This window comes from Sinocyclocheilus anshuiensis, unplaced genomic scaffold (assembly GCF_001515605.1).
Source record: "Sinocyclocheilus anshuiensis isolate Anshui unplaced genomic scaffold, SAMN03320099.WGS_v1.1 scaffold399, whole genome shotgun sequence".
NCBI classification, from domain to species: Eukaryota; Metazoa; Chordata; class Actinopteri; order Cypriniformes; family Cyprinidae; genus Sinocyclocheilus; species Sinocyclocheilus anshuiensis.
In genome coordinates, this window is record NW_015552570.1 from 509,422 (window position 1) to 526,521 (window position 17,100).

The following is a 17,100-nucleotide window of genomic DNA, read 5'->3' on the forward strand; positions in this document are numbered from 1 at the left end:
AAACTCTAATTTATTACTGTGATGTTACAGCTGAATTTTCATTCAGCTCATTCTACAGTCATTACTCCAGTCTTTGGTGTCACATGATTATTCAGAAATCATTCTAATATGCTGATTTGGTGCTCAAGAAACAGTTGTGCTGCTTAATATTTTTGTTGAATCTTTGAGAATTCTTAAATAGAAAGAACAGCATCTATGTGAAAGAAATAGGTGTACAGGACAGGTGTATATATATAGAGAGAGAGAAAGAGAGAGAGAGTTCATAATCACTACATACATACACTCTAATGTAGTAATGCAGACAATTCACAATTACTTCTGTAGACATTTGCTTTTATTCATATTCACTTCTTTTAAAAAGCCAAGAGCTCTTGATATGCAGTACACTACAGTCACATTTCAGACACAAAATAATTACCACTCACTTAAAATCTCTCTGTAGAAAAAACATTGCCTGGTTCAAGCACAACTATAAGCTACATTCACAACATTCACATCATAAATAGAGAAATAATACATAAAGGCGCACACGCACATACATACATAACCCTCCTGGTGGCTTCTTATTTGATAAAGACTCATCCCCAAATTAAACTGAATATTGTAGTCCCTGACAGAATGAGAAAAACATAAGGCCTCTTTCAAATATATTGCCCCTGGAGGAAAATATTAATTCCACAAACACCTAAAGAGGGAATACTTTATATTCTCCTGGAGATGGACCCTTTTCACATTTCAGAAGCCATAGTTTGGTATGCTCTGAATAGAAATTGCAACAAGTATATTTTTTATTTTCCAATTTGCTCCAACTGCAAAGAAATAATCCATGATAGCACTTCTATGACTTTCCAAAAGAGAAAAAAAGAGATTATGTTGGTCAGAAAAGAGAAAGATGTTTGTTGTCACTCGCTCAGCCGTTATATTAGAATCATCCTCTTTGCTAGATTCACGATGTAAAAAAAAAAATGGTGGAAACCTATCATTGGTATGTGAAAAAGGTCCATAGTTTTTCTTTTAAGTTTTACAACTTCCAGCCACCAGGGGGCAGTCATACAATCTTCTCTGTAATGGTGAGGGTTTTTTGGAAGCGGCACAGTCATGCATTAGCATAAAACCAAGCCCTTCCCATGTGCATATTCTGTTGAAAATCAGCAAATCAAGCAAAGCGGAGACTTATCTTGAAGGAGCATATCAGTTCGAAATAGTAAACAATCCACTGAGCAATCCAAGCATCATTTACACAGTTGACCTACATGGTCCCTCAGCAAGATGACCTCTTATTTAAATTAGTAGCAATTAGCTGAAATTAAGTAAAACATTGAACTCATGTTAATAAATTAAATAAGGGATGGGGATTGTTTGAGTCGTGGTGACTGTCTGTAGAGCCGGACGGCTCCAGTTACACAGTGCATAGAGTCCTACAGTATCAGTCTGGAGACTGACTCATACACACACAAATACACACGCACACAGTCCTGCTCATTCAAGAGAGGTAGTAGTTCAGGTTCCTCTGTCTTTGTCCGTTTCAGTTTGTTAAATCCATCCCCGGTGCAGCAGCCTCTTTCAAAGGGGGAGTGATGGATGGAGGAGCCCTTACTGTGAAGCTCAATCTGGGCTTGGGTTAAACTTTCATCCCAGGCTTCATTCCACTTCATAGACCACGGCCATAATTCAGTTCCAGTATGTGTTTGGCCTTGGTTAAAAGGCCTGGGATAAAGTCCCATGGTCCTGCAAGCATGTAGACCCTGACCATGATTTAGTTCAACAACAGCAAAAGGGATTATTTTATCCAAGGCTTGTGTGCGTAATCACAAGCGTGAAGAGGTCGCAGATTCGTAGAACAGCACATATGCATCGCTGCTGCGCACCTGGCTGGATGACATGGGGCTCACCCTGAAATACAGACGGAAATGAGACGTAAGCTAAACAATGGCTCAGCGTCAGCATCTACAAACACGTACATTTAACACGTAAGGAAAAATAGCACAGACTACTAAACAAAATGTACACTACTGTTCAGTAAGATTTTTTGTTTAAGAAATTAACACTATTAATACATCTTATTCAGCAAGGATGCATTAAATTAATTAGTGACAGTAAAGAAACTTGTGTATTTCAATTTATATACTTTTATATAAATTTATATATTTCAAATAAATACTGTTCTTTTGAACTTTCTACCCATCAAAGAATTTTGACAAACGTATTATTGTATTCCACATAAATATTAAGCAGCACAACTGTTTTCAACATGAAATACGAAATGTTTCTTCAGCTCCAAATCAGCATATTAGAATGATTTCTGAAGGCTCATGTGACACTAAAGACTGGAGAAATGGATGCTGAAAATTCAGCATTGCATCACAAGAATAAATTACATTTTAAAATATACTAAAATGTAAAAAGTTATTTTAAATTGTAATAATATTTCACTATAATAGTTTTTACTGTAATTGTAATCAAATATGTTAATAACAAAATATGTTAAAAATGCAACTTATTAAAGTGATAAATTAATATATATATATTATACGAATCGAGTGTACGTCTCGAGGCCCTCTTTCGAATGAGACCACCTCCGTGTGGATAGCCCCTGGGGTTCGGGAGTTACGGGTGGTTAAATTCGCGGTCCGGCGCCGACCGATCTAGCGATCCCGGGGGGCTACCGACGCGCGGAGGGTGTCTAGTACAAATATGTCGCTTTGTTTCATAATTACAGTGTATAAGCTTTTCTTTATTTACCCTCAAAAAATGGAAGTTAAATGTGACAACATGCCCAAACTTTTGACTGGTACTGTACTATAATATATACAAAGAATATCGGTCGATATATCGGTATCGGCCTTTTTTTTTTACTCCCTAATATCAGTATCGGTCCCAAAAAACCCATATCGGTCGGGCTCTAATAAATATTAACCCAAAAGCTGAAGACCCCAATCTAAAGACTTATAAAATTACTTAAATGTCCAACTACTTTTTGGAGCCACAGTACATACTAACTACATCATAGCCTATAATGCTGTAAACTAAGATTTAAAAAGCAATGCAACCACTTATAGTTATAATATTACTCCACAAACTTTTTTATACTAAATTGTTATGTCTATTTACCTGGAGTCATTGTACGTGTACCATTCTCCTGTGCAGGGATTGCGGCAATATGCTGTGTAATGGCCACCCAAAGACGTACCAGTGTGATTGGACACAGCATACAAATTATAGACTGCATTTACTGTGAAGAGAGAAGAGAAACAACAGCAATTAAACACAATTATCCTGGAGCTACAGTAAAAACCGCATTGCTCAAACTACTGAACAGAATACAGATGTAATGAATGTCGCTGCAGAACCTACCGCTGTTATCAGAGGCAAATTCCCTGAGGTCCAGCTCTTTGAGGGGGAAGTTTACAAAGGTGGAGAGTTTGCTGGTTCTGACTCGACACTCAGAGAAACGCTTCAGATCTGAGATAGTTAGAGAGTCAAGGGCAAACAAATACACACAGCATTTTACCAATAGTACATATTTAATCGATCAATACACATTGGTAAATTAGATCAAAAAGGATACGAAGCACCAAGATTTTTGGAAATTTCTGAATGGTGAATTTTTTTGTGCATTTCCGTCTTGTTTTACATCTGTGGCATGTCTACAGAAAAAAAAGTCCGTTAGGATATGTCTAAACATGTTATGATAGATAGATAGATAGATAGATAGATGCTGACTATACTTTATACTTACTGGTCTCTCATTCCCATCTAATACATCTTCCTTGGTGAAAAGTCGAAGGCAATCTATTAAACTCACTTCTCCTGAAGTCTGAGGAAAAAAAACAACAACATGAAACATTAACAATAACATAAACATGCTGTCATGTAAGCATGTATTTGAATGTATCATTCTTCATATTAACCTTAGCGATAGGCAGGGACAGATCCCAGAATGGATCAAACACTGTTGAGCAGAAGCCACACTCGCTACACGTCAGAGTGCTTTTCAACTGACCAACAAACAGATCTGTGAAAAAAACATTAGCACTTTATATTCGGAGCAGGGAAGACAGACAAACACACACAGCGAGCGAGACTGTAGCTGGTGTTAATATAGCAGGTCAACTCACCGACTACTTTGCTGTCCTCACTCTCCAGGTACTTGTTCCACATTCTCTTGCCTTTTTCGTCGTCCCTATAGATAAAACACACTTCATTTAAGACCCCAGACAGACTGCTTACTATTGCTGTCAGATTGCAACAGTTCAACCACACACTACAGGTGATTCATCTGTTACATCAATCAGCACATCATATTTTTGGTACTGTATGAAATAAGCACAACAATTTTGTAATATTTTTGAAAAAAGTCTCTTATGCTCACTTGTATTTTTGATTTACAAATCAGTAAAAACAGTAATACTGTCAAATATTATTACAAATTGAAATAGGGGTTTTCTTTTTTAATATGTAATTTATTCCTGTGAGGTCAAATAAATCATTCTAATGTGCTGATTTGGTGCTCAAGAAACATTTCTTATTATTATCGGGTTCGAAAACAATTGTTCTGCTTAATATTTTTGTGAAACCATGATACTTTTTCAGGATTCTTTCGAAGTTCAAAAGAACAGAATTTATTTGAAATAGAAATCTTGCATAACATGCTGAATGACAGTAATAATTTCTTTTTAAAAATACTACTGACTCTAAACTTTTGAACACCTTAGTAGGTTTTTAGAACAAACCGATGCATTTACTTACGAGAGGTGCTCAAAGTCCTCCATGAGGGATCTGGGTTTCACTGTTACTCTGTTTACTTCATTATGAAGCCCATCCAGCAGAAACCGCAAGAACTCCTGAGCATCCTGCTGACTACAGGACCGAACAGAGAAGTCGATTTTTAAGCGGGAGTTTCGGCTGGTTCAAAACTACATATTAAAGAATACAAGTAATCTGCATGATACTAAAGCTTTTACTGTAGCTGTAACTTACTTGTAACCAACAAATCGAGGGGCATATTTCTGAATCTGCATTTTGAAGTCAGAAGGGCTGATGGCCTCACTGCTAGCTGATGTCCAAAGAGTCTGAGTGAGCTTGGCAAACTCTGAAATAAAAAAACACACATTTGGAGGCATATGACTAAGACACAGGACCCAAAGGCTGTCTGGTATGTATGATAAAACTAACGCGCTACTATATGAACTGGTAAACGTGTCTCTTACCCTCCATCAGCGCAGCTTTGGCCCTGCAGTTGTTGTTGAGGTCAGTGCGGTGCGTGTTACGCAGACAGTAGTCCCTCAGGTCATGAGTGTTGCTCAGACACTGCAGAATGGAGTTCATGAAACACTGCAGAGAAACATTTGAAAAAAGGGAGAACGAGATGATTACTCAGCATACATAGTCTGCAGTCCTTTTGAAAGAGTGTTTTTGAAAGAGAGTTTCAAGTCTTTTTTGAAAGAGTGTCAAAATTCTTGACAGAATTTTCATTTTTGTATGAACTATAAATCAAACTATAGATGATTTGCTTAGAAATACTTACAGTATTTCCCAGATTCCTGAGGCCCACCAGACCCTGAGCATTCTTTGAGTTCTGTAAAAGAAAGGGAAGAAATAGAGTGACCTTTGAATCCAATGACAATTTAGAGTCATACCAAAAAATGTTTTAATAAATTCAAATATGACTAAAGCACATGACTCACTTAGGCCATATAATTTGTTGGTCACCGATACTGACAGTGAAGTGAAAGTGCATGTTTAAGAAGGGAGTTACTAGAAAGGGATTTTAATTGCATGCATGGCACAAAAAATGTTTCTAATTATAGAAAATTACATTAAAGCATACTGTACATGTCTGTATTGTATTAGTGAGTGTGTTCAGTATTATGTTTAGAGAACAATGTGTGTGAGCTGACCAAAACGTTCTCTCTGGGCTATTAAATGGCATGTTAGCAGATTGAGACCCCTGCTGTTGAAGACTTGACGCAAACAAATGATGCCCATCTGCCACACCACAACAAAAACAACTAAACAATTTATTCAACTAGGGATGAACCATCAGTGATAGGTCAGTTATTACTGTAAGTGATATATAAAAACCTTTGCGTTTCAACAAATTCAGACAGCTTGGATTGATGATTATGATTTCACACGTTTGATATTCTCGACATAAGTGCTCAGCCTGTTGGCCATGACATAACACGGATCGCTCCAGAGACCATGGACAATGCGTCAGAGGTTTCTCAGTATGAATCTCACGAATGAAACTGACACACTCAGAATCAGTGATATCAAGGCCTGGAATAGCAGTGCTCATTTTCATGTGCGTCATTCACTGATTGCAGTGTTAACTATGTGATTTTACAATGGTGTCTGTGATGCTCGAAAGAACTCAACGAAGTTTCAAACATCCCCTCGGACAGGTGATTTTAATGTCCGAGTGTTCGAGAAAGCATTTGTGAAATTGAAAACAAGTTGCTGGTGGGTGTTAAGCAGCTTTGAAATCAGTGTGCGTATTGTTAAACTATTTTTACATTCAATTAAAGCTGAAATACAATAATAATATAATACAATATTGTAAATGCTAGATGAAAAACCTACACTTAAAAACTTTAGAAATGTTGCCTTGGCAGCTAACTTAAAGGCACAATATGTAATTTTTCGCAAAAAAATCGTACATATTGTGCCTTTAATTAAAATAAATATATAAATACAAAAATTCTATTCAAAATATTAATAAATGATATAATAGTAAATAAAATGACCAAAAAATCTAATCAAATACCAAAATAACTCTGCTTGAAATATATCAAAAACAAAGAATTTTGGTATCGGTATGCTCTCTACAGATGAGTCACAGGACAGCATGTGATATTAGAGATACAGCATGTTGAGTGTGTCACAAATTGTACTCTAATGACACGCTTTATGGTTGTATCATATCTAAAAGGTCAATAACAATTCATACACACATTCACACACTACACATGCAGGGGAGTGCCATACATCTGCCAAACAGATTTTATATATATATTTTTTTATTTTTTTTTATTTTTTTTTATTTATTTATTTTTTTTTATTTTTTTTTTTGGAATAAGTTGACTTTGTAGGACACCATATTATTTTTAGTACTATTTGAGCCATGTTGTTATAATATTTTTCTGGACATATATCATAGTCATACCATGGTATTCTTTGAAGTATCTTAAAGTAATATGTAAATGCAATGGTAATCATTCAGTACCATGGTATATATCAAAGTACCATGGTATACTATCAATGTCAGGGTGTTTTTATAAGGAACCAATCAGAATACACTTCAATTAAAAGTAATGAAGTGCACTAATCAAACACCTTCTATTAGCACCTCTGAGAGTAGACGCATCAGGTTCAAACATGTTCAGCTGCGAGTTATCCCGGGAGTTTTTCTGTTATTCATATATTCATCCAAACATCTGATGAGATTTTTCTTCCCCAAAGAAGATGAGAGAAGGGGAACAGATTGAGCCGGTCTCTGGCTTTCACACCCAGCACTTAAACCAAACAGACTGGTATGACAACAGCCAGCACCCAGCATCAGCCATGGGTACGGCAAGTGTAGGGAGTTCTGCCTCAAAAGCGATTGGGTAACCAGAGGACAGCAGGATCTCACACTGGCTGTCTCTTCAAAGATCTTCAGAGAGCCGTGAGCTAATTGGCTGGCACGAGTTGAAAGCGAGCGAGTACTGTAAGAACACTGTGTCCTGACCTTAGTTTCTGGAAGCCACGGCTGTCACCAGCATAAGAACTCTATGTGCTCTGCTGCCAAAAGGCTGGTCACATGAGACACAAGAATTTTATTCAAGAAGACTCCTAAGACTCGGCTCTTTTATACCTTGACGTGCATTTATGTATCTATTCACCCTTCTTCATTTGTGTCCTTGATTATTTTAGACACATTTGTAAACAGTTTATAGCAGCTGAAATTTGTCCTATGTTTCAGTATATCTACTGTTCTAAAATAAAGGACACATTCGGGACAAGTTGGGACACCTGAAAGAAACTGTCTGATCTGGTCGGCGTAGCAACTCAACCATCAATGTTGATGATAAGCCTCGAGAGTTCATTACACTGTTATCTTGACAATGATTGACAATCTCGATGGGCGGGATATAGAGAGTTTGTGCAAGGTCACAAGCATGTGAAGAACAGGACCTTTAGTGATTCTTGGAATGTAATCGCCTAGATACACCGAAAAGATGCATTCCTTCAGAAACGCACTGCTTAGGAGTCCATTTCTCCCTGAATATTACTCAATGTGACGCTCTGATTGTTTCTTTGTTTGTTGCATAACAAACACTGGTTACACTGGGAAATGTGGTTATCAACCACTCCAATAATCGATGTCATGCCCCTTGAACTGTGTTGCTGTAAACTACTGCAAATAGAGGCAGCTTTCCCATCATTAAAAGCCACAGATGGATTCTTAGTGTAATGGATTATTCTTGTTGTGTAAATAGCTACCATTAACTGTTTCTTTTCTGGTATTCCATATTTTACCTAAGACTGCTCGGATATTGTGAGATCCATCATTATTAATATGTTTGCAGCCATTGAAATCATATATAAGTGAATAAAATAATTGCTATTCATATAATTCCTTTATTTCTAAGTTTCCTTCCAACCCACTTTTAGAGTAATGTTGCAAGGTTGCTTTGGAATAATATTTATTTTCAAAACTACAAATAACAAATGTATAGTACTATTTTACATCCAGCAGTACTCTAATATTGGATAAAAGCTTAATAAAATGTAAATATATAAAAAGTAATGACATTTTTATTCATAAAAATATATAGCTTTCATTCTAATTTAAAAAGGGGATCAGCATGTGGGGGTCCTTGGCATTCACTACAACATTTGTTTCATGTATGAAATCTAGTTCAGTATCAAGGGTCATCTTACTATGAATGTGTAGTTCGGCACAAATCTGACACATAAAATCAGACGTCATCCTAACAATTTGCCTTTCTAGGCTAAATATGGCCCAAAGGTGTAATTTAGAAATATCAACCAGCGAACACTGCACAAAGAGGTGGTGACATGCCTCTAGTTATCATTATGTAGCCTGAACTACATCATAGATGATTCAGTATCGTTTTAATTTACACTCTAATTAGCACTGCTTAATGGTAGCTACCCTGGCTTCTCAGTGAGTAATGCGCTGCCTACTCAGCGCGACGCAACAGCTGCGCAGGTAGATGGCGTCAATCGCTCAATCTAAAGCCAGCGGCTTTAAGAGCAACTAAACGAGGTCCTGCGTTACGTAACAGTCGAATGTACGTTTATATATTTATATATATATATTACAGGCCGTAATACCGATGCGACAAACGTAAAGCTCCCGTTATGAAGCAGCATTACGAGTTTGAAAACACGCTGAGGTAAAAGCTGACGCGAGAAAACTGGTCACTTTGCAAGGTCAGAGACAGCAGCATCTGTACATGTGCTTCTGTTTGGAGGTCTGGACGCTTTCGGGGAACAGGTTCGCCTGATTGCTCCTTCAAATGCTACATTTTTCTAAAGTGCGTGAGATTTGGTCCCTAAAAGGTAGCCTAAACCTTAAAAACAACTACTGTGGATATATCAATAAAGTAGAAATTCCATATAGTGTCTAAAACTGTATCTAAGGGACTGAAATAATGAACATAACTTTGTTTTTAGAAGAAAATACTCTCGCTTTATTTATTCCAGTTCCATTTATTCAGGTAGCCTACGTCTTAAATTCATCGCACATCTCCATCAGTGGGACGAAAACATGTTTCTCAGCACTGCACATTTGGGATGCCTTTCTTTCTTAACTCACCTCAATCAAATTATAATATAATTAATCGAGGTTTTTAAATTACGAAACAGCTATGTATCTCCTACACAACCATTTCCTAGAATAAACAATAACAAAAACTAATTATTGTGAGGACGCGAGCTTCCTCGCAACTTCCAAGGTCAACAAGCCCCAGCAATATTTATTTTGTGTGTGTCGAAGCCTATTGATTTTCATGGGCCAGAAAAGAAGCAAATCAGAGCTGGACCTGAATCACAGTGCTTTACTGTTAATCTGCTTCCAAACTACGGTCTACTAATTGGTTGAGAAAACAGTTGACGGGTTAATCAACAGTCTGCATGACTACAAAGCAATGAGGCGAATGAGTGTGTCAGTGCTATTGAACGTTCATATTTCCAAATATTTCCTCTGTTGGAAACGGGTTTTACCTCTATTTTAAACGCAGTATGCACAAAAAAATGAGTTAATTTATGAGCTGTGAGTTAGGCTTACCTTTGCCTGGTTAATGAGAAGCCCCACAAATGTGGACACCAGCATAGAGCGAGACATCATCGGACTTTTTCTGCGCATATCCTGCTTGATGAAGGGGAAAGCTGACGCCGGCGGCTCCTCTGGGACAGTGACCGTGTACGACTGTCGTATACTCGGCATTATGACTGGAGAAAACTAGCGGAATAAACGGCGCAATGTCTAAATGTGACTCGACAGCACCAAAGCCACTGTATTCCTGTGTATCAGTAAAGATCCTCTTTTAATGCAGTCTCTCGGCCGGTCCCTTATTGTATTCCTCAGGTGATATTCTTGTCATACACTATGCTCAGTCTATGTCCTTGGGCTCACGAGAGCTTTACATTCACGAATAATGCGGACGAATCGCGCAGGTAGCATACAATAAATAAAGCAATAGATAAAAAGACAGAGAACAGTACTAAAGCGACGCGCGTTTAAATGTTCCGTTCTGTCTACAGCGCGAGCGCTGAGCGTCAGATATCAGCAGAGGAATAATGGAAAAGTCCGTGTGCTGTTTGCTTTTACTCGCGCGAGCGCACGCCCCCTCGGCACGAGAGATACGTCACCAAACGCCTCTTGCTCTCCTGACGTCACCCAGCAGAGGACAAGACCTTCCCATTCATCTGTGACAGCAACACTGGACACACAACCAGAGCATGTCCATGTAACGACGATGTGTTACATTCTTGCATTTATATTTATGTAACATTTCACTTGAAACCTGTATTGATGTATATGTAGACGTATTCATATATTCACAGGAGTTGGACAAAATAATGTAAAGACCCATAGGGGTTAATTTCATTTAGCTAGAGGGAGAAAAAAATATCACAATTATGTTTTATTCATCTTTTCATTGTCTATATTCTATTTATATCAGTGTAATACAATTGTGTTTAGTAGAAGCCGTGGGTGAAATTGGTGACTTCTCCGGACTCCAAAAAGCAAAAATCATGAGAGCCTGTTTACCAGAAGCATCTGTAACCTTAGCAGCCTAATTGATTGGTGTTTTAAGTTTTTACAATTATGACTGCGTACACCAATCATGGCAAGACTTCATCAGAGATGAATAATAGAGGTTGAAAACTGAAAGTGAATAATAGAGACTGTCGAACATATGAAGGACTGTGTCCAAACCACACAGAAGTACTGCATCAATATTCACAAAGAACTCCACAAAGTCAACATGCATGAAAGAGCTGCTAAAACTTTAGTCACAGACACCAATGCTATATAAAATGCAAAAAGGATTATCATAAAACATGGACAGAGCACCAAGATGAAATAAAAAAAATCTTGATCTCTTTTACTGAAATAACAATTGATATAATTAGCTGCATTATGAAGACAACCAGAGGCCTTTTATCAGTACTCAAATGTGCGCCCACATTTACATTTTCTTAAATTAATTTTCACAAGATGCACATTGCAATAAAGAGCTGCTTCATCGTTGAAAACAATAGAAGACATCTGCAAGAACTGCAAGTAAATATCCACCTCCAGCACTCTTTTTGTTTTCTGTTTCATAAAATATACTGTTACAATTATGGTGTGAAAAAACGCACAAGTGAACCGTCCAAATGAATCAAACCGAATCGTAAAGAATTTCATAGTTTTTGTAAACCTGTTTGAATGATTAGATCAAAAGAGTGATTCATTCGCAAAATCTATAGCATCACTGGTTCTGATTTTAAACAGCTGGAATTTTAGCAGAGAAAAGTATTCTCAAGTTGGTATACGGTAGGGGTGCTCCGATTGATCGGCTACCGATCATTATCGGCCGATAATCACATTGGGATGATCGATCGGTGGTCTCTTAAAGGCCGATCTCAAGCTGATGACGCTGCCGTGAGAGGTTTGGCACGACCTGCAGCGGCACCGTCTCAGTCTCTGTCCGGCGCGGGTGAAATCACTATAATGCTGAAGATGAGGTCTGCAGCAGTGCAGAGATTGTTTCCGCACCGAGTCTATTGCTGCGCTGCAAGCGCTGAATGAAAGTAACAGTTTGTTTGCAGTAAATATGAACATGGATTGACACGAAAATGTAGTAATTACACCATAAATGCATATTATTAAACTTTCTATGATCGGCGATTGGTGATCGGCCTCAAAAATCCTGATCGGAGCACCCCTTGTATACGGTAATCTCCACTGACACAGGTTTTTCTGTAATATTTTATTAGGGAACAGCAGTATAAAGGATCTATCGATGGCCCTAAACACAGCTAAGAAAAATCCTGATTTAAATCAATACACAGTGGCTCTTTTTTCTGAAAAACATGTTGTTTTTGTATAATTCCTCATATATTTTTTCTACCAGTTCGGCAGATACTTGCCTCAGTGTATTACCAGCTCATAGGCTGAAATGAGACTAATTACAGGGCTTTGCACTGTAGGCCATTCCTTTGCACGTTTATAAAGCTTCCCTGTTCAAGTTATTCTTTAGATAGTCAAAGGATTACAAAGCTTACAGTCAGATGTTGAAAAAGGAGTCATTCACTGCCCCTAGCCAACAAGAATGTCTGAATTAAATGTACAGTTCCTTACACAAAAAGCTCTCAAATTCTTTCTTCTTTTCAAGGTATTTATTCTTATTTCATGTTTGTTTGCTTTAGCATTATTTGCTTCTGTGGAAATATATAGGATTATATGATATGATATGATATTATATTATTATATGTTGTATTTATCAGATTAAGCATTTCAATATTTTCTTGTATACAAATAGGAAAAAACATAAAATGTTCCTTTCTAAGTTTTATGTGATGTGGTTTGTGTAGCATCATGACTCAATACTGTTACTAACATTACACTAAATCTATCCTCCAGTGACCCTATTACCTCACCCTACATTGCTCCACACTAAAAGGCCCAGCAGACCAGTGACCCAGAAGCAGCTGCAGGGAAATCTGTGTGGGAACAACGGCAAAAGCCATAATGGTGTTTCTCTAAAGCTCTCCTGTGTCTTTTCACCAGCCTATTATGTAAGCACCATCTAAAGCATGGCAGCGCTGGCCAATTCTGTACAAATAATGCCATTCATCTTATGAAACACACTCTGAATCAAGCTTATATAAGAGCTGTCTGAAGCTGTGTGCTGAGCCTTATATTCATGCCCCGCCACGATCCACATCATCAGTGATGGACATGCCAAAGCATCGCCATCTTGCTGCCACAACTAACAGATGTGCTTATGTGAGAGAGACACACTCGAAACGAATTAGAGGGGCCTATCTAATAAACTGTAGGACCTCCTTTAGCCCACAAAACAGTGGCGAGGTGGCAATATCTGGCCTCCTGGGGTATCTGGTATCATAATGTCAACAGCAGGTCCTCCAGTTCCCGTAAACTGTGGGGTGGTGGTGATGTAACACAAACCCACTTTTCCAAGTCAAACCATAAATGTTAGACTGGGTGAAATTGGAGGCCAAGGCCAGAAATTCACCATCATGTTCCTTGAACCACTCCTTGACAATTCTGGCAGTGTGGCATGGCGCAATATCCTGTTTGTAATGGCCAACATTGGCAGGGAACACAGTCTCCATGAATGGGTACAATTGGTCCGCAACAATGTTCAGATACCTGACAGCTGTCAAGAATTGTGCTATTTGGATAATGGGCCTAAAGTGTCCCAAGAAAACATAGCCCACAGCATAACCGGCCTGTGTCTGCCCCACAGTGCATCCAGGTGCCATAGACTCTGCTGGTAATCGGCGTATCCACACTCAGTCATCGACGTAATGCACTAGGAATCTTGATTCGTCAGACCAGACCACTTTCTTCCAATCATCCACAGTCTAATATCGATGATCTTGGGCTCACTTCATACATTGTTGTCGATGGCGTGCAGTTACACAGTTACACACACAAACATTATAAATTGCTATATGCCAGTGTTTCCTATCATGACTATACAAAGATTTGTTTTCAAAAATTGTATCATAGCTATTACACTATTTCTCGTTATGATTTTAAATCTGTATTTAACCTCAGAACAATCTTAAAGTAAAAATAGGTGCTAAAGTCTGATTTTGTAGTGGTTGTGCTTTAAAATTAAATTATTATCATCTTAATTCAAGTGATGAAGGATTTTGAAAGTCTGACAGTAATCAGTGTTGAGTACTACTGAAAAGTTAACCCTGCCTGGTTTAAATGATTGAAAATGATTAACAGTTGAAAACATTCTTTAGAAATGTAGAAAAGTAATAAAAAAGTAGTCAAATGTAATCAGTTACATTACGTGAATAAAGTAATTGAAATAGTTACACTACTTATTACATTTTAAATAGTGTAACATGTAATCTGTAACCTATTACATTTCCAAAGTAACCTTCCCAAAACTGTGTGTGTGTGTTTCACTCTAAAATTCACATTACAACAGTAAGTTTTCACATTTTATTTTTCTATTTTTTAAGTTGTGTTTATTTTCTTTCTTACACAATAAAAGCATATAAAGTCACTTTCCTAGATTAATGCAGAACGATTGACAACATGACTGCAAAATGTAGACTATTGCTGTGGACTTTAAGCCAGTGATAAGCTTATTTTTGATGACATAGAAACAAAACAAACCATATTATGATTTACAATATAATATTATGTATCCATAAATTAAATTAAATATTACACAATAATAAATGAAATGTCTTTGAATTATCTTCATTTGGGTTTAGCCCTAAATGTTTTTGTTTTTTTTAGTAATTTGCTCTTTCTGAGACATATAACACATTCTTCAGTGGTCCACAGAATCTAAACAAGTAATGCTTCCTGTGATTCGTTATTAAAACATTAATAGGGCAGCAAAAGAGCAAAAAACGCCTATCTAGATTGAAATTAAATGCCTTGCACAAGTATTTACCCTACAAAAGCAGTACACAAGCCATGAATGACTGGTGTTTACATAACTGAGCTAATCAGCATGCAGGGCTGTTGCACAACAGGCCTCCACAGCCAGACTGGCACAGAGGTCACTGCTCTCAGGGAACCAACCAGTGAAGCCTGGCATGCTGTAGGATTTAAGCCCAAAAAGAGTGAGAATAATTGGGAGTGAGCCCTTGTTTAACAGCAGTATATTCTTGGTAAATAGCCTCTAATTTAATTATTAACTGTCAGAGGTGCTGAAGACACTTTTAGGGGCCGTTCACATATCGCGTCTTTTGCGCGCTCAAGTTAATTATTACAAATGTAGACGCGCGGCAGGCGCGCTCATAATGGAAGCAACGCGGTGCGACGCGCTCATTTTTTTTTCCAGGTGCGCGTCCGCACCGCATCGAGATAAAAACATTTCAGCTGCGTCCGAAATCGCATACTTCCATACTATATAGTAGGCGAAAAACAGTATGCGAGGCCAGTAGTATGTCCGAATTCATAGTATTCGAAAAACAGTAGGCGAGAAGTACCCAGATAACCTACTACTTCCGCCCGAATTCCATAGCATGCATACGATGGACACTTTACTATCCCATGAGGCCACAGGAGAGGAGGCGTCATATTCGAAAATGGCGGAAAGTGGCGACGCGGCTCTTTTCAAGTGTAAAATTTGCTAGCTAAATAGGTGATTGTACTTACCTTATTTGATAAATGATTTACAAGCTGTCGACGAAGGTGTGATCTGCGAGCAGCTGACCGACGCCTCCTCTGAGCTGGTGATCCAATCAACGTTAAAACGCAGATGAAAGCGGTAAGAATTACGTAAACATTGCTGATGTTCACGCAGTAGTGACGTGACATATGGCCAAGTATGGTGAACCATACACAGAATTAGTGCTCTGCATTTACCCATCCAAAGTGCACACACACACAGCAGTGAACACACAGTCGTGAGGGCTCTTTAAATTTTGGCGCTGTTGTGAAGACACATGTCACGTGACAACATCAACATGGCGGATGTAGTACGTCCGAATTCCATTCATACTACTCGCATTCATACTATATAGAACGTACTTTTTTAACGGTCGAGTAGTACGTTCAAATTCAAATGTAGTACCTACTAAGCAGTATGCGATTTCGGCCGCATCCAGATAAAAACATTTCAACTTTTCAGAATGCTGCAAGCGCACCGCGGGTCATGTGACAAGAACTAACCAATCAGCTTCATCTTTTCCCGTAACAACATTGAAAGCTCAGCCAAGATGAAGGAACAGCTGATCATAGCTGTACAGGATAGACATTTTTAAATAAATTTAGTAGCAGAGCTACTGCAAGCAGTTTTTAGTGCTGCAAATCCATTTATCCTTTGCTGAAATTTCCACGTCTTCATGGAGAGCGCAGGTCATGGTTGCTTAGCAACGTCAAGACGCCTCCGGAGCGCAAGCACCCGAACGCTTTGGAAAAAACAAGCGGCAACCTTCCGCTCTCTCTCGTGAAGCCAACAAGGAAGTGACTTAAACAGCGATGTCACGGACAATACGTCCATGTTTTTATACAGTCTATGGGAAAAAAGCAGAAAGCGGCGCGCCTAGCGTTTTCCACGCGTTTTTAGGCGTAACGTGTGAACGGCCCCTAAAGGGGTCATATGATGTTGCTAAAAAGAACATTATTTTGTGTATTTGGAGTAATGAAATGTGTTTATGCAGTTTAAGCTTCAAAAAACATATTATTTTCCACATTCTCCTCTATGCACCGCATAAAATGCACTGGACACATCTAAATATTTGGGTTGAACTGTTCTGGAACAGTGTTATAAATACAACTTAACCACTGATTTCTAGTCGTGTCCATTTTTGGAAGACCAAACAAAGTAGTTTCGCTTTCACAACGAAACACAGCGTCACACACGGCGG

The 17,100-nt window shown here is 38.2% G+C and overlaps 1 protein-coding gene across 2 annotated transcripts in view; it reads right to left on the reverse strand.

Moving 5' to 3' along the window:
• Positions 1-312: 312 nt before the first annotated feature.
• LOC107665042 (ubiquitin carboxyl-terminal hydrolase 2-like) overlaps positions 313-17,100 on the reverse strand; it is a 38,657-nt gene continuing 21,869 nt past the window's right edge. Inside the window, exons 1-12 of one of the 2 annotated variants that reach the window (XM_016455784.1) lie at positions 10,301-10,821; positions 5,528-5,578; positions 5,211-5,334; positions 4,981-5,092; positions 4,750-4,860; positions 4,119-4,183; positions 3,912-4,015; positions 3,740-3,817; positions 3,569-3,647; positions 3,355-3,462; positions 3,112-3,232; positions 313-1,893 (exon numbers count right to left, since the gene is read on the reverse strand). In XM_016455784.1, the coding sequence (XP_016311270.1) occupies positions 1,809-1,893; positions 3,112-3,232; positions 3,355-3,462; positions 3,569-3,647; positions 3,740-3,817; positions 3,912-4,015; positions 4,119-4,183; positions 4,750-4,860; positions 4,981-5,092; positions 5,211-5,334; positions 5,528-5,578; positions 10,301-10,459 (1,197 nt within the window). In that variant the 5' untranslated portion in view covers positions 10,460-10,821 and the 3' untranslated portion in view covers positions 313-1,808. Of the gene's footprint in view, positions 1,894-3,111; positions 3,233-3,354; positions 3,463-3,568; positions 3,648-3,739; positions 3,818-3,911; positions 4,016-4,118; positions 4,184-4,749; positions 4,861-4,980; positions 5,093-5,210; positions 5,335-5,527; positions 5,579-10,300; positions 10,822-17,100 lie in introns of those variants that run through there. The other variant, XM_016455783.1, reaches the window with a different exon arrangement.